General features: G+C 43.5%; 1 protein-coding gene across 2 annotated transcripts in view; it reads right to left on the bottom strand.

Moving 5' to 3' along the window:
- The window catches only part of ANKRD11 (ankyrin repeat domain containing 11), a 194611-nt gene that overhangs the window by 19037 nt on the left and 152597 nt on the right, over window positions 1-22977 (bottom strand). For both annotated transcript variants that reach the window (XM_073659192.1, XM_073659191.1), the window contains 2 exons: window positions 14457-14586; window positions 295-465 (listed from right to left, as the gene is read on the bottom strand). In XM_073659192.1, the coding sequence (XP_073515293.1) occupies window positions 295-465; window positions 14457-14586 (301 nt within the window). The remainder of the gene's footprint in view (window positions 1-294; window positions 466-14456; window positions 14587-22977) is intronic.

Below are 22977 nucleotides of genomic sequence, written 5' to 3' on the forward strand. Positions count from 1 at the left end.
GACTGCATGATTGTGCATGTCCGAGAGAGAAGACTGAAATCCAAGCTTAGCTACAACTGGATTTCAGAAAGAAGGCAAAAAGGCAGAGACCCCCATCTCTCCATTCAGAGAGTACAGATGCCATTTACATGCTGCTGAGTGTGTTGTAGGGGGCAGCTGTGGGCCCACACACACAGACAGACAGATTTGGATCATTTTGTATTATGTGTTGTTTTACTCCATAGGACATGCCTCCCTCGCCTGCAATAATCTTAGGATGAGTGGCATCTCCGGGGGGCCGTGGTCGCTTGTTACCTGGGCTGTTGGCAGACTCTTCTGCTGTCATCTGCATAAGCAAAGCAACCTGCTGCCGCTCTGACAACGGGTATCCAGCTCGAATCCCAGATATCCCAATACCGAATGGTAAACTAGACTTCCGATTGGCAGGCTCCTTCTTGATTCTTTTCTTTTCCGGACCCTGCTTTTCTGTGGAGGGGAAAATAAAAAAAATGCTAGTAATAAAGCTTAGAATTGCATTTTTTAATTAAAACACAATACAATAAAAGCTTCAGGAGCTGCTAATCCTTTACAAATTTATGATTGTCAGCTTCTATAATCATAGGCAGAAGAATCCTACACTCGTTTTCACAGGGTAAAAAAAAAAAAGAAGAGGGGAGATGAAGATATCGGGGCTCAAAATAGAAGAAACCCTGAAGCGACGTGCACTGGACAGTCATAGGAAAAAGCACCACGGATTGTAACTCCGTGCAGATTATACAATGTATACTTGTGCTTAAATACCTTTTTACTGAAACAAGTGGTTTTCATATATGGAGGGCATTTTTAAACCAATGGTTTAGTGACAGGATCCCTGTAAGCATATACGGTTCACTAGATGCCAAAACATTGGTGTTTAGAGTCCAATGCTGCCAGACAGAAGCCGAACATCACTGTTTAATGGCACTGGGGTGTAGAATTTTTTTTTTTTTTTTTTTTTTTTAGGATATTGTAAAAACCAGTATACAAGTCGCCCTTATTCCACAGCAAAGCTCCAAAATCACCAAAACAGGTTCCTTCTTCCTGCAGCTTTAACTCTGATGACTCACTGGAATTAACACACTGGGAACATGAGAACCCTGAGAAGAAGATATCTTAACCCTTCAGTGACGCCGCTGTCCTTCACATTACACCGAAATTAAACGTATCAATGACATCTGCAAGACTATCATCTGGGCGTACGTTACTGGTGAATATGGCAACCACCCGACTCCAACAACATTACATGACACCGTTAGGAATATACAGCATCAAGTATCACACAAACATGGACAGGGGAAACATTTTTTTTAAAAGCTCAATCAATAAAGAATAGTATAACTAAGTGAAGGGGCGGATTGTGGTAAGATCTGGACATTCCCTTTAAACCAGCCATTTACATACAGGCAGCAGTCGGCGCGCTGCTCTGCAGGCATATGAGCATTCCTATATACATCCCTAGAGGTTACAGAATGTGGGCCCGGCTTCCTGACAGCACCTGTAATATGACAGCTTCATATAGGACCAAAACGTGAAAAATAACCACATAGCAACGCTGAAAACACGGTCGCTTTTACTGTAAACACCACCCATGTGCTCAACCACGTTTATGGCCGAACATTGAAGCATAGGTCTTCACAACCCACCAAATGCCACACTTTAGCATTAGTTCACTATAAACCACTGAATACCATATTTTATGCTGCGGCTTCAATACCCAGATGCAAAAAACCCTCAAAGCCCGAGAACATCAGCTCCGTGGGTACAGACTTCTCCATTTTTATTTGCTTATGTGATCTAAACTCTGAGCAGTCACATCTGTGATGACGGACATGAAGTCTAAAAAAATAAAATCCATCCCTGCCCCCAGAATCACCTATTCATCTTACAACTCTCCGGCATAGAGACCTCTAAAGCAGATGGGGGAACAGCTCCTCGTACCCCTGCTCTCCTCATCTAATGTAATGCTTTATTGTATGCACAATCATGGAGATGCCATTATCCGGCTTCCTGTAGAAGGATGCCATGTAGGCATATTCCCCGACAGTGGTAATGCCGCCATGTATCACCTCCGTGGTGCAGCAAGGGAGAATATCTTCCCTTTGCGTTTTAATTTCCTCCCATTATATCTTGTGTTACGCAACATCTCTCAAACACGTTTAGGAGAAATGTTTTGCCCGAGCTTTATTAATAGGAGGTTGTGCAATCCGAACAGACGGAAAGCTGAAGAAGCCAAACGTTACAATGTATCGGGTTTCACTCCAGTCAGAAGGCGATCTGCTGAGTAAACGGCTCGTGCCACGCTCAAAGCATCACAACTTTTATTATTTCCCAGTCTGGCGTGGGCTGAGTGTGCGTTTACATCCATGAGGGCAAAAAAAAAAAAAAAAAAAAAAAAAAAAAAAAAAAAACACCCTGCGTTTTTAACAAGCAAAACATTTTTAATATTTCATCTGAGAGAAAAAAAGAAGCTAAACCTATATTAATAACCCACAGTACATCTGCATGCAGTTTTTTGACCACGAGGTCAAAGTCCTCTCGAGGAAAGGCAGGCCCACCTTAAAAAGACCTCTCAAGGAAAGGCGGGCCCACCTTAACCCCTTTAAAGCCCATGACGTACTATTCCGTACCTGCGCCCTGGGAGTTAAGAGCCAGGTACGGAATAGTAAGTCATAGCGATCGCACCCGCACACAGGCAGTGCGGGCGCGATCGCTGCCGGGTGTCAGCTGATTGTCACAGCCGACACCCAATGCTATGTGCAGGGAGGGGTCCCGCACCGCTCCCGGCACATTAGCCCCCGCAATGCTGTGATCGAAGTCGATCGCAGCATTGCGGTGGCTAAGGGGAGGTGATTGCAATACTCCCCTCCTCTTCCGGTCTCCAGCGCTGTCTGCCGCGGCTTCTCGGATGTTGCCATGACGACCCGATGTCGTCATGACAACATCCAGGTCACCAGACAGCAGGAAGATTTATGGTCATGCGCAGTGCATGACCAAACTAGCTTCACCCTGTGCTGCGCTGACTGCCTGCATGGCACAGGGATGGTGCTGCATTACTGTGCTATGCAGGCGATCAGAATAAAAAAAAAAGTGAAAGTCCCATAGTGGGACGAAGTATAAAAGTAAAAAAAACTGTCAGAAAGTGGGGAAAAAAAAAATTGTAAAAATATTAAAATGAATAAAAAAAATAATCCACCAAAAATAAAAATATAATGTACCCATCAATAAATATTATGGGGAAAAAAATAAAATAAATAAAAGTACACCTATTTGGTATCGCCGCGTCCGGAACAACCTGACCTATAAAACTTTCTCACTAGTTAACCCCTTCAGTGAACACACACAAAAAAAAAACGAAGCAAAAAAACAAAACCATGCTTTATCATCATACCACCAAGAAAAAATGGAATAACACGCAATCAAAAAGGCGAATATAAATAAAAATGGTACCGCTGAAAACGTCATGTTGTCCCGCAAAAAACAAGCCGCCATACAGCTCCATCATCCGAAAAATAAAAAAAGTTACAGCTCTCAGAATAAAGCCATGCTAAAAAATATTTTTTTTCTTTAAAATTGCTTTTATTATGTAAAAGCGCAAAACATAGAAAAACTATATAAATGTGGTACCGCTGTAAACGTACTGGCCTGAAGAATAAAGCTACCTTATCAATTTTACCACACACGGAGTAGAATAAGAAAAAAAAAAAAAAAAAAAAAAAAAAAAACAATTCCTGAATTGTTGTTTTTTGTTTATTCTGCCTCCCAAAAATCGGAATAGAAAGCGATCAAAAAATGTCACGTGCATGAAAATGGCACCAATAACAACGTCAAGTCATCCCGCAAAAAACAAGCCGTCACATGACTGTCGGCAAAAATATGGAAAAATTATAGCTCTCAAAATATGGCGATGCAAAAACTAGATTTTACAAAACAATGCGTCTTTTAGTGTGTGACAGCTGTCAATCATAAAAACCCGATATGATTCTGGTATCGCTGTAATCACACCGACCTGAAGAATAAAGTCATCTAATCATTTATACCGCACGAGGAACGGCGTAAAAAATAAACTCTCAGGTTAGGGATGGGCTAGGGTTAGGGCTGGGATTTTTTTCAAAAGTAAAAAAAAAATAATAAAAAAAAATGATGACGATATGGAAACTAGCGTTGAGCGCAAGTGCTCGCTACTTGAGTTTGCATCGGGTGCTCGGGTATGCATCGAGTATCGCGGGTGCTCGAGTCTCCGCCCCATATGCTTTGCAGCCAAAAAAAACTTTGCAGGGATTGCCTGCCATGCACGAGCGATCCACGCATGTTTTTTTTTGGGTGTCTAATAACAGTGAAACATGCGGGGCAGGGACTCGAGCACACGCAGTACATGGTGCATACCTGAGTACCCGATGCAAACTCAAGTAGCGAGCAATAGCGCTCAAGACTAATTACAACTTATTCAATATGATAACCTAATGTTATCAATTTCTGTGTCGTACCTCTGGGTTCAAAATGTTCACTATATACCCCTTGATAAAATCCTTGAGGGGTGTAGTTTCCACTTGTGGGGGGTTTCCACTATTTCGGCACATCAGGGGCTCTCCAAACGCAACATGGCGTCCGCTCTCAATTCAAGCCGATTTTGCGTTCAAAAAGTCACACAGTGCTCCTTCCCTTCTGAACCCTGCTGTGCGCCCAAACACTATTTTCCCCACATATGGGGTATTGGCGTACTCAGGAGAAATTGCACAAAAGTTTTTGGGGTTTATTTTCTCCTCTTACCCTTGTGAAAATAAAAAAAATTGGGGCTAAAACTATTTTTGTGGAAAAAGTCTTGATTTTTTTTATTTTCACGGCTCCATGTGTTATAAACTTCTGTAAAGGACTTGGGGGTTCAGGGTGCTCACCACACATCTAGATAAGTTCCCAGAGGGGTCTAGTTTCCAAAATGGTGTCACTTGTGGGGGGTTTCCACTGTTAAGGCACATCAGGGGCTCTCCAAACGCAACATGGCGTCTGCTATTTATTCAAGCAAATTTTACAATCAAAAAGTCAAATGGCGCTCCTTCCCTTCCGAACCCTGCAGTGCGCCCAAACAGTGGTTTTTCCCCACATATGGGGTATCTGCGTGCCCAGGGGAAATTGCACAACAAATTTTGGGGTCCATTTTTTCCTGTTACCCCTGCGAAAATAAAAAAAATTGGGTCTAAAGTAACATTTTTGTGAAAAAAGTTAAATGTTCATTTTTTTTTCTTTCACATTTCAAAAATTCCTGTGAAGCACCTGAAGGGTTAATAAAGTTCTTGAATGTGGTTTTGAGCACCTTGAGGGGTGCAGTTTTTAGAATGGTGTCACTTTTGGGTATTTTCTGTCATAAAGATCCCTCAAAGTCACTTCAAATATGATGTGGTCCCTAAAAAATTGTTTTGTAAATTTTGTGGGAAAAATGAGAAATCGCTGGTCAACTTTTAACCCTTATAGCTCCCTAATAAAAAAAAAATTTTTGGTTCCAAAATTGTGCTGATGTAAAAGTAGACATGTGTGAAATGTTATTTATTAAGTATTTTGTGTGACATATCTCTCTGATTTAAGGTCAAAAAAATTCAAATTTAGAAAATTGCAAAATTGTCAAAATTTTCCGTTTTTTTTCACCAATAAACGCAAGTGATATCGAAGAAATTTTACCACTGTCATGAAGTACAATATGTCACGAAAAAACAGTCTCAGAATCAGGGGGATCCGTTGAAGCGTTCGAGTAATTACCTCATAAATTGACAGTGGTCAGAATTGTAAAAATTGGCCTGGTCATTAACGTGCAAACCACCTTGGGTTGTAAAGGGGTTAAAAAGCCCTGTCGAGGAAAGGCGGGCCCACCTTAAAAAGCCCTGTCGAGGAAAGGCGGGCCCACCTTAAAAAGCCCTGTCGAGGAAAGGCGGGCCCACCTTAAAAAGCCCTGTCGAGGAAAGGCGGGCCCACCTTAAAAAGCCCTGTCGAGGAAAGGCGGGCCCACCTTAAAAGGCCCTGTCGCGGAAAGGCGGGCCCACCTTAAAAAGCCCTGTCGAGGAAAGGCGGGCCCACCTTAAAAAGCCCTGTCGAGGAAAGGCGGGCCCACCTTAAAAAGCCCTGTCGAGGAAAGGCGGGCCCACCTTAAAAAGCCCTGTCGAGGAAAGGCGAGCCCACCTTAAAAAGCCCTGTCGAGGAAAGGCGGGCCCACCTTAAAAAGCCCTGTCACAGAAAGGCGGGCCCACCTTAAAAAGCCCCGTCACAGAAAGGCAACCCCCAAAAGTCCTCTTCCCCCATTAAAACAACATGTACACCCAGCCAAGCACTCAAGTTTATGGGGGAGTAGGGAGAGGAAGATGTTGGCAAAACAAATGTCGAGCTGGCAGCTATTGTGTATGCCCAGAATTGCCATCCATTACATATTTTGCATGTTCTCACCCAATTTCAGTTACCTATACAGACTGACATCCAATATTTTACACAATCTTCCCACGACATGTTATAATTGGAGCTACTAGTTTTGGTCTTAATCCATAGTAAACACAAGCTATGTCTCCTGACGGATGAGCCGCATCATCCTGTCAGTCCACAATTTGGTTTTGCACCACTTGCATTTGAAGAGGAATCAGGCTGGGAAGACCTGAACTACTAGGAACCGGTCATTTTGTAGCCAAGGTCATGCGATCTCTCAGTTTTAAAAGGCTCACAATCTGTGTTTCTAGTCTTTCTCCCTGAGAACATTTCCCCGTATCCTCTGCAGTATTTATAGATGTGAAGGACATTATTACTGGACAGTATTAGTCTTTTCATTAAAGCTCTTTGGTTCTAAGAGCGACCAAAGCAATGCCTGTAGAAAGCAGAGTGGCCTCGCTGACACAGAAAGAACAAGCTAAAATGTATAGGATATCAAATAGGACATTATCAGAGGAACATTTTCTTGCTGAATATATACTGCTCTGCGGAAGCTGCGTTCCAGCAAAGAGCAGTATATATATGGCGCTGTGAGCGAGCGGGCACACGCTGAGTGTTGCTGCAATAGAGTGCGGGTGCACATGACACCCCACAGTAACACTCGCTATCGGTTCTAGCACCCATTGCGGGCGTTTAACCCCTGTGATACTGCTGTCAGTAGTGACCAATACATTGTGGGGCATCGCTGAGGGCGTGGGCTCCCATCAGCACCACGCAATGCGATGGCGTTGTGCTGATGGTGACCCCCGGACCCAAGATGGTCGCGGAGTCCTTCAGGACGGTGGCCTGTCGGCGCTTGCTCAGGGAGCAGGAGCTGAGACACCATAATCAGGGGGATCCGTTGAAGCGTTCCAGAGTTATTACGTTAAAAGGACACTGGTCAGCACTGTAAAAATTGGCACAGTCAAGAAGTTGAAAAATTTCAGGGCGAAAAAAAAGCAAAAACCTGCAGAACACATTTTATTTCATTAGCCCACTCCTCTGCTTCTGTGCCCCATTACAACAGTTTGTGCCCAGTCTTCCTCAGTCATTGTGGTCTCTGTCCAAATATATATGGACCTAACTGTATATGAACTAAATAAATCCATTAACTAAAATGCTACACAATACTTTCAGATCTGAATATTTGATGGCTTAGGAGGAAGGATTTAATACTCATTGTAAGGAGCTAGAGTACATAAAGGAAAAAAAATACTACCCATCCATCTGTCAACTCCCAAGAAGTTATCAATGGTAACGTTGTCCTTCACAAATATCTGCCAGCTGTCCATAACAGCCGGACTACCAAAGGTTCTCCAGTCTTAATCTGCGAGGATGAACACCATCACATAAAACTTTAAATTTAACCTTACCCTGAATATTATGTTACCCAAAAGTCTTAAATAAACAGCAGATCAAGAGTTAACGGTGTGCCGGGGGTTAATAACACTATAGTTTAAGATGTCTCAATGCAATGGGAGCCACACATTACACTACACATGCATTATATAGAAAAACCAAAAGCAGCACTAGGCCAGGAGGAAAAAAGCTTTACCCTCCCCACAGAACTATGGCGAGAAAAAAAGAAAGTAAAATAAAAAGACAGCTGTCATGGTAGTTTATGGGTCACAACCTCAGGAAGAAAGTATCCAAACAGCAGAAATACAGTATGGCAGCAAGGGGGAGAATTAAAAATATGCTTCAAAACTGCTATTTGCATGAAAAGCTTGGCCAAGTGTGTTTTGTTACACTAGATTGTTGCAACTAAATCTTCTGTGAGCCCCAAGCAGATAAAAACAAAATTTTGAGCTTGTTCACACATTGCAATTTTTTTCTTGGCTGCAGAAATAAGTAATGTTTTACAGTACCAGCATAGTGGATGAGATTTATGAAGTCTCATGCAAATGCTGCTTTTTTCCCCTTGCAGATTTGAACCTTCAGAAGTGATTTTTTCAATTCTGCAGCCAGTCAGTCATTTATTGCAGTATTTTTCACCCAAAACAAGGAAAAAAAAATTTAAAGTAAAAATGAAATTTTTTTCCCATGCAGCATTTTTGTGCCAACACTAGTATTTGCAGCAGATGCTTCTGCTGCAAAAGCCAAAAAAGTGTGCACACAGCCTTACAGTAAAACGCAAAACAGTTTTACAGTGTGAAAACCTACTGCAAAGAACAGCAGGTCCACATTGAACTGGACCCCTCAAAATCCAACTCGTCGACAACCTACAATCTGGCTTCTGTCCTCACCACTCCACTGAAATGGCCCTAACCAAAATTACTAACGACTTACTGAACAGCTAAAAGACATTTCTTTACAGTCCTCGTTCTAGTCCTGTCCTCTGCCTTTCACAGTCGGCCTCTGCCTCCTACTACAGATCCACTCTTCCCTTGGTGTCTAAGACATTGTCTTCTCCTGGATCTCCTCATACCTTTCTAACCACACATTTATAGTCTCCCACTCTACCACCTCATCTTGCCCTCTGTTGGTGTCCCTCAAGGCTTTTTCCTGGGTCCCTTACACTACATCTATAACTTTGGCCTGGGACAACTCAAAGTCCCACGGCTTCCAGTACCACCTAAACGCGGAAAACACTCAGATATACCTCTCCGGCCCAGACGTCATCTCTCTGCTCTCCAGAATCCCACAGGGTCTACCAGCCATATCCTCCACTCGTTTCCTAAAGTGCAATGTACACAAAACCAAACTCATCTTTCCCCCATCCCACTTAACTCCCCAACCCGATCACAATTAACATCACACTTTCCCCTGTACAGGAGGTCCGCAGCCTCAGAGTAACCCTAGACTCCGCCCTGTCCCTCAAACCGCACATCAAGCTCTCACTACCTCCAACTCAAAAATATTTCAAGAATCCATTCATTCCTCAACCCTGAATCTACTAAAATATTAGTGCATTTCCTCATCTCCGGCCTCAACTACTGCAATATCCTCCTCTGTGTCCTCCCTGCTAACATGCTCGCACCTCTCCAGTCCACCCTTAACTGAGGAATAGTGTGGACAGATGTGGATTTTTTGGACAGAGAATCCCTTCATTGGCTCCCAATTTCCCAACGTATCCAGTTCAAAGTACTAACATTGACCTACAAAGTTGTACATAATGTGTCTCCTCCATATACCTCCCAATAGCTTCCCACATGTAATCTATGGTCCTCAAAACATCTTCCACTCTCACATTCACCGTAACAACTTCTAATGCATATCCGCCATCCTCAGGAGATCTGTGCCGCAACACGTCCAATTAAAAGTTCTGAATGTGGTGGACAAATGGATATTGAAAACCCATCTCTTCTGGAAAGCTTACAGCCAACAAAGACAATCTGCCACATCCCCACCACCAGAGCCGCTTCAACCCCCCATGGGCCTACTGTCTCTTTCCCCATTAAATTGTAGACTGCAAGCCCATAATGGCAGGGCCTCCCCCTCTGCACCAGTCTGTTGATTGTAATTTATATTTTGTATGTGGTGTGACACAATATAGTGAAGTCCGGCACTTGCTGGCATATTACGAAGGACTGCGTTACGCCTCAAACTTCTTGTAAAAGATTTATTTAGGGGGGAGTAGTCGCTCCAGGGTTAGATGAATGTCTCAGCCAATCTTGATATTGACAAGTTCTGGCGTTCGTAACACGGCTGTACTGCGCAGAGAGAGATCATGACTCTGCTGTGTGTCGTGCAGAGAAATTTGTAGCACTGCTAATCACATGGATGGGGAAGTGAAAGGAGGAAGGAGCTGGGCCAGAGGCAGTGGCGGTGAGCACGGCCAAAGTGGTGCAATAGAAACCGGATGACAATACACTTTCAACCAAGACACTGCATGGCTGGGCCCCAACACCGCTCTCACTACAATGGTTTCTCAATTACCAGGTCAACAGTATAAATCTATAAATAAAGGAAAAAAAAAAAACCAAACCCCCTCCCACAACAACTTAAGATCATACCACGCAGCAAGAATCTAACTGCAACAAACTGCTCTAAAGCCCTGAGGTCACGGCAACCATAAAAGGGTCAAAGCCCACCCAAGTCGGGGGGGCCGATCCTATTCTCAGTCTGACAGCGGCTTATCTCCCCTACAGAACTCGTGTGTGTACAAGGCCAAACCAAAGCGGGGATGTTTACAAGGAGGTCGGGAGACCCATGTACACTGCTCTCCTGAGCGTGCCTGTGTGCTGCTGGGAGATTGGAATACGCCGCCATCTCACATGGCAAACACAATTGCACTCTTTCAGAAGTTTTTGCAGGCATGGCAGCACTCAACTCTTTAGAGATGTATACATCATTTTCTTTAACAGGTAAGCTCTTTTGCAGAGGATGGGGCATGCTGAAATTCAACATGTCTGATCCCTTCCACAAATCTGCAGAATGAATGTCAGACAAATATTACGAATGAGGCTTGGTTTACATCTGCACTGGAGCTTCAGAAACAAAGTTACAGAAAAAAAAAAAAGTAAAAAAATGTAATGAAATATTTAAAAAAAAAAAAGAATGAAAAAATAAATACCCACAAACCTGCATCAAAAACTGCAGGCATCAAGTCACAAAAACCGAGCCCAAGAAGGAAGCTTTGTCAGTCTAGCGGAGCTAGGAGAAACTGCCGGGGATCCGCCGCAGACTAGTCATTTCAGACGCATAGTCCACGGTTGGCTTTTCCACGTAGCTTTCCTCTGTTTAAGCCTAAATCATGTACGGCAGTATGCAACGGAGATGTGATTTGGGCAGCATGAATCAGATGACTGGTGCCCTTTAATCTGCTGTGTGGAAACCAAACAGGCCTACATAGGACAGATATCGCCACTTTTACCAGGCTCGATAATGCCATAGCAGGAGAATCTAGCAATTCATAGAGTGACACCTTCATGGTAAGTTTACATTTTTTATTTTTTTTTGTCTTGCAAGAGGGAGCAGAAAAGTTGCAAAATGACTTTCATTGGCAATTATACTGTTTATTGGAATCTCTCCTTTCATCCATCACCTTCACGAAGCAGAAGGTTAAGAAAAAAAAAGAAAGGGAGAACATGTAGAACTGCCACCAAGATACTTATACACAGGAACGACTACTCGTTTATTCACGTGACCAAGGTCAGTAACATCCCCAAATGAGTGCACTAACACTAAGCAGCCTGGATCAGACATTCTGCATCAGCTCAAGTTCTTTTCAGTGCTCGGATTAAAGCAACTGGTTAAAAGCTTACAGCTGAATGGGAATGTGATCGATATACCCTGCCCAGAAGACAGTGCATCCCCCACACTAATGCTCCGGTCTGCACAGGTCCATTAGGCTGATTCAATTAAAAGGCCTTCCTAAAGATAGAAACTGCTGTAATCGACTTGATAGAATATGGCAGTGAGCAGACTGTCTGTGGCGCGGACTTTATGATGCCCTCATGGCAGGTTCTTTTTGAGCACAGGCCGTCATCGGAGGGATGTGGAATCTCCCTCCTAGATTGCAATTTACATTTGCATGAAAGAATTTAAAAAGGATAAAACAATGTTCTGAATCACTGGACCGCTTTACTCTCCGTACAGGGCACACACATCATTCACAATAATACAATTATACATGGCTTCACTATTAGGAAAACTATAAGACAAAATCTACCCATCCTCTCTTCCTGATTTTTAAGAAAAGCAAGGTAACAGTCAAGCAAATCACACTAAAGGTACATATACACGGCTCCATGAAAGGACACAACTTTCCTGATAACCACGCAGTGTAAACAGGCTGATGATCACCCGGCAAACTCAGTAGGTGCTTGACTGCTACCACCTAACTATACTTAAAAAACAGTAAGATGTATAGATCTGGTCTTTTAGTCCGGTGAAATAATCAATTGCTTTGCTCTCGGCAGCACATCGCAGACCTCTGCCGCCGAGAACAATGACAGACTATGCCCACAGAGCGATGCACTCTGCTTGTCTAAAACGCCCATCTGCAAATATCTACAGATCGCATAATGTAAATACACCAAGAAATTAGGGTTTCGTCATACGTTTTTGCTCATTTTGCATCTTAACACAATGTTTCCAATAAGTGCAGCTTTTTATCTAGACTCAAGAGAGGTCAAAAGAGCCATCAGCCAGCCAGACAATCAGCCGCTGCGGCCAAGCAGTGTGTGCACAGAGGGGGGACTACAAGTGCCAGCGCTAGACCACGTGACTGAGGGTAAGACCAATAGCACATAATACAAGCAGAAAATCAATATATAGAGCGCTGATGCTATACAGCTAGGAAGATCACAGCGTCATTGAGAAAAAGATTCAGGCCATTGTGAGGCACAAGAAAAAGCTGAGGGATCCCAAATATCAGCTGGCGTATTGCAATGGGTGAAATCAGCCACACATAGGCCATGCTGCGCAGCTCACCACCTACAGCATGCCACAAAACACACAATATTTTTCCTGTAGCTTGGAAATGGGTATTTTTGTATTGTGGAATACTATATTAAATAGTCTGCATCAAAACACTCAACTTTGATATTGTTGACTTATCATAGGTAACCGATTATCTGACAGGTGAGGGTCCAACACCCTGCACCACCAATGATGGCTTCCAGCTCTGGCTGTATGTAAAAAGGGCTTATCCAGAATGTCCATAAGATAGGTTATCAATTTCACATCCATATGGGGCAGTGTCTGACTCCACCAATTTTATATTGATGACCTAATCCAAAGTTTGGCGTACAATGAGCGATGTGCAGTGCTTTGTAACCACCAGCCAAAAGCATGCTCGCAGAGTGCTGTTCGTTTAATATCCTATTTACACAGACCGACATGTCAGATGTGCACTGTGCATAGGCTGCCATTGTTTCTGTCAGATGTGCACTGAATGATCACTGTGCATAGGCTGCCATTGTTCTAGGCAGCCCAAGTCCTAGTAACGCAGGAAGAGGAGTTACCGAGAATGATGATCTTTAGTGCAAGTGTTCATTTCATCTGAAGTATGTGCGTTTTGCTCGTTCGTCAAGTGATCGGCAATTCGGGGACCCCTTTCAGGACAGCAGAACATTGCAATGATTGACCAGGAAACCCAACAAACAAGTTGCATTTCAGCAGCTCCAATGCCATTGTATCTTTGACATTAGTGGATGTAATTTAATTGCTGCTCATCTGAAAATATATCATATCTGCTCAGTAACAGGCACTTACAACTACCAACTGCGGCCGTGACACGACCACCGATCGGACGCATAGAACAACATGTCACCGGCAGCACGTTATCTGTTTGCACAAGATGAGTTGGCAATAACGTGGATTTTCATGCAGGCATTAACGGTCCAAGTACCAAATGAGCGTTTCGGTCTATTGTCAGCAAGTTTACACAAGCCTATAATTGGCGTGCCTTGTAGTGGACGCTCATCTACTTAGGCTTTAAGACTTGCTTCTGAGGGAACCAGAGTATCTTGTGTACGGCAGAAGACAGCAGTCTGCCAAACTATGGGTCAGTAGACAGCTGCGTGTGTGTATGGGGGCCTTTACATATCTCTTGCCAAATCCTCTGTAGATATAAAAAAGGATCAGGTGAGTCAAGTCCATTGCTCAAATACTTTTCTCTCAACAGCGGTGTGGGGAGACTTTGGAGGCCTCCACGTGACACTCCAAAAACAACAAACCTCACATGCCGGTAGGCCTGTTTACATGGAGATACGATACTCCTTACCATAAAGACTTACATATAAATCAGCATATACATAAAGTTATACTGGAAAACGCTCACAGATCAGATGCGCCTGCTTTAATCATTTAGTACATATCGTATTTCCACCCTACTGTTTCATAAACGCAAAATTAGACCCCCTTTATGTGTTTCAGAAGCCAAAAACCAATCGACAAAATGTAAACTAAAACAAAGATTTCTTTACCTATACAAAGAGCATGCCAAGGGGACCTCCAGGATTATTCATCTGTACTCCTGGGCTGCCTTTCTACGCATCTCAGTGCACACAATAAAAGTTGGGCAATAAGCAATAAAGTTGGTCAGACGTTACCTGTGTCTGAATCTTTCTGATCTCCATTTGTTCCTACCGAGAAAGGCAATTTTCTTTTAGTAGTTTTCTCTTTCCCTCCATCACTTCGATCCAACTTTGGAGTTTTATTCAGGGAAACTTTATCTTTATCCTGAAAGAAAATATACAGATCCCTTAAAATCCGTATAATTCTAGATGGCTATAAACATGAAACGCTTTACTTAGGCACATCGGTACCTACACTTTTATAAGGTGAATGTTTTGCACAAGGTATTAGATAATCAGAGCTACATTTAAGAATATACACATACATTAATATATCTGACAGTAAGCAGTACGTCATGACATTTGCTGATAAGTATTTCAGGTTGAATTTGGAACTTTTCTGGGGATAGGATGACTAATATCATTAAGAGATGTCCCAAGCGCTGTACTTGGATATCTCCGGCAGTCACTTAGGCTCCTGGAGCCCTGTTCTGAGAATCACTGGGGGACCAAGGATCAATAAAGTTTATTATATACACATATAGGGGATATTTGTTTTTTTCGGGAAAGCCCTTTAAAAAGAAGAAGATTATAGCAATTCTGAGAACCCCAATGACAGTCAACAGACATGTGTAGTCAGGTTTAGGCAAACCATTTACATTGATTCTGTACTATTTCACAAAGTACTTACAACTAGGAGAATAAAAAGGAGCGATGTCATGCCTGATGAACGCTGCTCAAAACTTAGAAATCAGGTTTAAAGACATTTAATGTCAATATTCGACTCTTCCCTGGCCTTAGAATGACTGCTGACTTATCCCAAGTTTGGACACCCTTTTAACCAGGGCTGTGGAGTCGGTAAGCCAAACCTGAGACTCAGACTCCTCAATTTCCCTTACACAGATTCCACGACTCACACATATATTGCTTATATTTAAGTGAAAAATTTATTGTAGTACAATGTGAATATCAGACATTTAATCATTTTTTGATACAATAATCAATATATTTATATAGAACATAATATACATTTATTGGAATACAACTTTATAACAAAAAAAGAATAAATTGTACATATGTAATATCGAATATATATATACACATATATATACACATACACACACACGGTGGTCCAAAAGTAGGTGGACAGAAAGTGTAATAAGGTTATGAAGGGGGAGATATATCAAACAAAATCCAGTAATTGTAGATAACATTATGTGGCGTGATGAAGCTTCTTTCAAATTATCCGGCCATATTAACAGACATAATTGTATTTACTGGTATAATGAGAACATGCATTTAACATTAGAGCAACAACTACTGTGAATGAGTCTGGTGTTAATGTTTGGGGTGGTATTTCAAGTTTTGGTGTTTTAGGACCAATATTTTTTGATGGAACGGTCACAGGAGATAAGCATCTCGAAATTCTAATGAATCAAGTTGTTCCCCAGTTACAACAATAGCCTAATTCAACAAGATGGGGCCCCTCCACATTATTCAAGAGTAGTCCGCGAGTATCTTGATGAAACATTTCCTAATAAATGGATTGGCCGAAGAGGCCCACTTGATTGGCCGACACGTTCACCAGACTTGACCCCAATGGATTTTTTCTTTTGGGGAGTACTCAAGGACAAAGTTTATAGTCGAAAACCAAAAAGTGTCAGTGATTTGAAAAATACATAAGAGATGCATTTCAAGAAATTAATACCCAAAGCGTAAGAGGCAGACTTCAAAGCTGTGCAAATTGTAATGGATTTCCGGTGACTACCTCTTGAAGCTCATCAAGAGAATGCCAAGTGTGCGCAAAGCAGTCATCAAAGCAAAAGGTGGCTACTTTGAAGAACGTAGAATATAAGACATATTTTCAGTTGTTTCACACTTTTTTGTTAAGTATATAATTCCACATGTGTTAATTCATAGTTTTGATGCCTTCAGTGTGAATGTACAATTTTCATAGTCCTAAAAATACAGAAAAATCTTAAAATGAGAAGGTGTGTCCAAACTTTTGGTCTGTACTGTATGTAAGTGGCAAAAAACAGTTTTCAACAAAAACATACTAAATAACATTTGTGCAGTCTATGAATTGGTTCTAAGAAATAGAATTGGCTCCATCAGATCCTCCTTCATAGAGGACCTCAAATCTGACCTAATAATTTTAAGGCTAGAGAACAACCTCTCTACACTAACTTGGGTTGGAGGCAAAGCCGTAACCACATGGGCAACATCTCTAACAATTTCCGGGTATAAAGGAATTGCCTCATGCACAGTCAGTTTTGATGAACGGTTGAATTTTTCTATTTCTTTGAGAGCAAGTGAAACATTTTGCTGAATTATGGTCAATCTGCTTGCTATAGGAGACGGAGTGAAATCTTTTTACTTGCGGCAACGCTTTGCCTGCTCCATGTCATCCAAATACTTGTCAAAGTCAAACTCCTCATCTGGTGAGGATGAAGATATGGCAGCAGTAGCACTGTCAGGACCCAAGTCCTCTTGTGCCTGGCAGTCCTCCTGTAGGCCACTCATCCTAACTGCTACCTCAGTCAGAGCTTCTTTTCCTTTAGTAAGCTGTTGATCATGAAGCAGTATACGATGACTTGGGTCCACAAACAGCTGCCAGAAATTTTTTTATTATCCAATAGCTGTGTCTCTCTCCAAAAGATAGATAGATAGATAGATAGATACAGGGATGGATGGATAAATATATGGATAGATAGATGATAAATAGCCATATGGATGGATAGATAGATGAAGGGATAGATGAAAGGATGGATGGAGAGGTAAATAGAGGGATGGAGAGGTAAATAGAGGGATGGAGAGGTAAATAGAGGGATGGAGAGGTAAATAGAGGGATGGAGAGGTAAATAGAGGGATGGAGAGATAGATAGATGAATACATGGAGGGATAGAGAGCGTGAGACAGATGATAGCTACAGACAGCAAATAGTACATTGTACAATGTGTGAACTATATGTGCGATATGTGCAGAGAGAACATAATCACCTACAATATTAGCATTAGTTACCTTCCTGTGACAGAGATGAGCAGTAGTACTTTCACTTTCTCACTTTCTCCAGCTCGGGGCCCAGGAATCCGATCCGGTGCAGGGCAGGCACCCCTCCTCTCTCTGGTGAAGACGGCAGAACACAGGACAGAGGAGGGGTGATTGCCCCCTGCAGCCGGTGCAGGACGGGAGCACTGCAGCATAAAAGTGAGTTTTGATAGGTGCGTGCCCCTGCTTCTAGGGAAGGGGGGGGGTACAGCTGCCCCCCCTGCCCCTTGCTGGTTACGGCCATGATTCACACACAGCGTTTTTGCAGATCGTTTTTTTGCAGTAAAATGCAGTGACTCTGGGCATCCCAGCAAAGTCAATAGGTTTCAAGATATGACATTCAGACACATCGTTTTGTGAGGATCCGTTTTTGGGCTCAAAAACGGATCCTCACAAAGAATAAGCATGTCAGTTTGTGCAGCGTTTTTCTAATCTGCTTTTGCTATTGAAAACATTATCTATGAGCTCAAAAACCTTTCAGGTGATGCGGTTTTTAAAAAGCTGATCTGCTTTTGCAGCTGAAAAACGTATCCTCAAAAAACGCAGCAAAAAAGCTGTGTGTGAATGTAGCCTTAGATCAGGAATAGAACAGCCATTTATAGGAGATTTCATAACTTTCCCAAATTCCTATGAAAAAATATTCAGCACATTCTGCATTGAACTACTGTACCCAATTTATTATATATTTTAGGAGTCGGTCCATTTTATACCGACTCCACCAAAATGAGCACAGACTCAGACTCCACAGCCCTGCTTTTAACATCTATACAGACTGTTTTTATAATTACTATTGCCCACAACTTCATAGTGACTCACACTTTTTTTTTTGGAAAAAGGTTCTATAATGAAGGGCTGTTAAGATGTGCGTCAGGTGAACCACTGTGCGGAGAAAAAACGACTACAAACTCAAACCTTCTCAGTATGGAACCATTGATTGACTGATCTTAGCTGCAGCTGGACCCCTTTTATTAGTGACCACCTAAAATTGAAACAACTCAAGACAATGGTCGTCTCTATTAATAGGCAAAACAGGAACAGATATTGTCTTCCAAGTGGCCCAAACTGACTGCAGCCAGGGAAACCGCCCAGAAGAAAAGCAGGAAGCTGGATCAAGGCTTGTGTTACACGTGTAATTTACAGGCTCCCAGGCTCGCTGGCATCAGTTTATAGATAAAGCCAGATGGTAGACTGTGCAGTGCCACACACAGCAGCAATAAAAGCAATTACCACCAGCTAAAACTGGGGTGCAAATACCCAGACTGCACGGCAACGAAAGCATGAAAACATTGGTGTTATGTTCACCAGAGAGGTTAAAAACAAAACGGGAAGATTGGAGAAATCAAAATAAAACGTAATGACAAGTGAATAACAAATACCACAGTCCACCGGCTCTGCTGAATGAGGAGCTTACATCATCTATAGTGGTGACCGTTACTTGTGGTCATGTTACAAAAGTAGATTGGTTGTATTAATGTTGCAAAAGTTACAGTGACACGTGGGCCATTATGGATCCTGCAAGGAAGCTCCAGCTTCATCACCAAATTAATAAATCTTCCTTTGTATTCGACATTTGCTGCATAAGTAATTTTTTATATTAGTGCATTATTTGTCTGGATGCAGTCGACAAGGCAGTTTTCGGTTTGTTGATGAGGCTACATCCAGGGACATTATACACCTCTGCTTTACTAACTAGCCTAGACTTCCAAGTTTCAAATGTGCAGATTACTATATATCTGGTCTCTGATCACATTCATGGCTCCTGGAAAGGGCTACAAGTAGATACCAGCCTATCCATATATACTCATACAGCCCGGATGATTTCATATAATGGGATAGCAGCAGTCAAGACCACCCCTGTAAGGCTGCAATCCCACATACTCCATGACCGATCCAGCCCGGCGTTCCACTACATCTCCGGGCAGTCAGCTTTCCAGATCACAGACTGTATACATCTATGAAGAGCTTCTCTGTAGGTTTCTCCAGGATACAAATATGTTTTTTTCAGTGTGCTTCACCTTGGAAAGCATTACAGCTTTCTAATTTTTGCTTCTATCTTGGCGATGATATAGTTGTGAAGCTGCCATTTACACACAAGAAAAAAATACTTTGTGCATTATTGTCTGTGAAGGGAAAGTGTCCGAGTCAAAGGAAAAATGGGAAGTGTTAACGTCCTACAGCGCGGCATAAAGAATGATCAGGATGGAGAGCAAATTACAAAGCACCCAAAATCCATTACATTTTGTCCGGGATAAACACATTGCATAAAATGCAATTACTTTTTTTTTTTGGGGAGCTGCAACATTGCAATAAAAGGCGAACACCACATCATATCTACCCCAGAATAGCATCAGTAAAAATGCAAGCTCAGGGCACAAAAATCAAGCCCACACACCACTCCATATACAGAAATTTGAAACAATTACGGGTCACGAGAAATGGAGACCAGCATCTTTTTTTTTTACATTTTTGAAATATTCACCACTTAAAAAAAAAACAAAAAAACTATACATTTTAGGTCTCTGCATAATTGCAATGACCTGAAGAATCAATGTCTGCTCAGTTTTACCATATAGTGGAACTGCACCTTTTTTTTGCAATTTCACTGCACTGCACTGCCCCCCCCCCCCCCTCAGTGCATCACAAAATGAACGAGGTTATTCAAAAGTACAACTCGTCCCACAAAATACAAGCCCTTATACCAGAGATGTAATAATACACAGAGGGACAAAATTAGAAGCTTAGTCAAAGGGGCATGCCAAAAGTGATATTAAAAAAGGTCCACAATTAAGGAAATTTTTCCTCATCATCAAGTATAACAAACTTTTTCATAAGGAAACAAAAAAAAAAAACCTTAAAAGGGGTTGTTCCACAAAGTACATTTTAATTAATAGATCCTAGAATAAAATATTGGAATAATATGTTATAGAATAGTAAAAATCATATGGCCCAATGGCCTAAAGTTAAATCTATAACTAAGGATAAAAAAAAACCCCTTGAATAATACAGATAAAGTATGATGCAAACAAAAGTGCCCCACACAGTATGCTACCTTCACAGTGCATTCCTCCAAACACATGGTAGGACTACTGTAATGTACCCAGCCCCTCCATACGGTACAACTGGGCCCCCCCCCAGCCCCTCCATACGGTACAACAGGGCCCCCCCCCCCAGCCCCTCCATACGGTACAACAGGCCCCCCCCCCCATACGTTACAACAGGGCCCCCCCCCCCAGCCCCTCCATACGGTACAACAGGGCCCCCCCCCCATACGGTACAACAGGGCCCCCCCCCCCATACGGTACAACAGGGCCCCCCCCCCAGCCCCTCCATACGGTACAACTGGGCCCCCCCCCCCAAGCCCCTCCATACGGTACAACTGGGCTCCCCCCCCCAGCCCCTCCATACGGTACAACTGGGCTCCCCCCCCAGCCCCTCCATACGGTACAACTGGGCTCCCCCCCCCAGCCCCTCCATACGGTACAACTGGGCTCCCCCCCCAGCCCCTCCATACGGTACAACTGGGCTCCCCCCCCCAGCCCCTCCATACGGTACAACTGGGCTCCCCCCCCCAGCCCCTCCATACGGTACAACTGGGCCCCCCCCCCAGCCCCTCCATACGGTACAACTGGGCCCCCCCCCCAGCCCCTCCATACGGTACAACTGGGCCCCCCCCCCCAGCCCCTCCATACGGTACAACTGAGCCCCCCCCCAGCCCCTCCATACGGTACAACTGGGCCCCCCCCCCAGCCCCTCCATACGGTACAACTGGGCCCCCCCCCAGCCCCTCCATACGGTACAACTGGGCCCCCCCCCAGCCCCTCCATACGGTACAACTGGCCCCCCCCCCCCCCATACGGTACAACTGGGCCCCCCCCCCCAGCCCCTCCATACGGTACAACTGGCCCCCCCCCCCAGCCCCTCCATACGGTACAACTGGGCCCCCCCCCAGCCCCTCCATACGGTGTAGCAGGCTCCAACATCGAGTGCCTTACAGCTTGAGCCAGAGTTTGATACACACACATACTCTGAATAAGGGGGGGGGGGGTTAGACGAAAATACTGAAAATGGCCGCTGCATGAAGGGGTTAATGTGGACATTCAGCATCTCCCACACACACACACACCAACTCCTCAGCACCCCCCTATCTGTCTGTGTCCCCCAAGGTTCAGTCCTAGGACCCCTGCTCTTCTTTATCTACACCTTTGGCCTCGGACAGCTGAGTCCCATGGCTTTCAGTATCACCTCTATGCTGACAACACACAGATCTATCTCTCTGGACCAGATATTTCCTCCCTACTAACCAGAATCCAACATGGCCTGCCGCTAGCTCATCCTTCTTCTCTGCCAGATTTCTTAAACTTAACATGGATAAAACAGAATTCATCATCTTTCCACCATCTCACTCATTCCCCCCATCTGACCTATCCATCAACATCAATGGCTGTCCACTCTCCTGAGTCCCGCAAGCTTGCTGCCTCGGGGTAACCCTGGACTCTGATCTCTCCTTCAAACCACATATCCAAGCCCTTTCCACTTCCTGCAGACTCAAAAATATCTCCCGAATCCGCACATTCCTCAGCAAAGGCTCTGCAAAAACATAAGTGGACGCCCTCATCTCCCACCTCGACTACTGCAACCTCCTGCTCTGTTGCCTCCACTCCAACACCCTAGCACCCCTTCAATCTATCCTAAACTCTGCTGCCCGCTAATCCACCTGTCGTCCCCCCCCCCCCACCTCTCCTCTCTGTCAATCTCTTCACTGGCTCACCATTGCCCAGAGACTCCAGTTCAAAACCTCAACCATGACATACAAATCCATCCACAACCTGTCTCCTCCATATATCTCTGACCTAGTCTCCTGGTACTTACCTGCACGCAACCTCTGATCCTCACAAGATCTCCTTCTCTACTCCCCTCGTATCTCCTCTTTCCACAATCGCATACAAGATTTCTCTCGTGCATCCCCCCCTACTCTGGAACTCTCTACCCCAAAGCATCATACTCTCGCCTACCGTGGAAACCTTCAAAAGGAACCTGAAGACCCACCTCTTCCAACAAGCCTACAACCTGCAGTAACCCTCGCTCCACCATACCGCTCGATGACCAGCTCTACCCTCACCTACCGTATCCTCACCCATCCCTTGTAGATTGTGAGCCCTCAAGGGCAGGGTCCTCGCTCTTCCTGTACCAGTCGCTGACTCGTTTTGTTAAGATTATTGTAAGTGTTTCTCCTATGTATACCCTCTTTTCACATGCAAAGTGCCATGGAATAAATGGCGCTATAATAATAAATAAATCACAATAATTCATAGTGAGCTGTAACAATCCATTTCAATGGTCCATTACGACACGCAAGAGAACATGTATATGCGCTAATTTGGGTATTTTTAAAGGAAATAATAATAATAATTTTTATTTATATAGCGCCAACATATTCCGCAGCACTTTACAATTAAGCGGGGACATGTACAAACAATAAATTCAATAAAAGGTGAGACAGTTTAAACAG

Source organism: Phyllobates terribilis, unplaced genomic scaffold, assembly GCF_046119375.1.
Source record: "Phyllobates terribilis strain yellow unplaced genomic scaffold, ASM4611937v1 Scaffold_13__5_contigs__length_258822181, whole genome shotgun sequence".
Lineage (NCBI taxonomy): Eukaryota > Metazoa > Chordata > Amphibia > Anura > Dendrobatidae > Phyllobates > Phyllobates terribilis.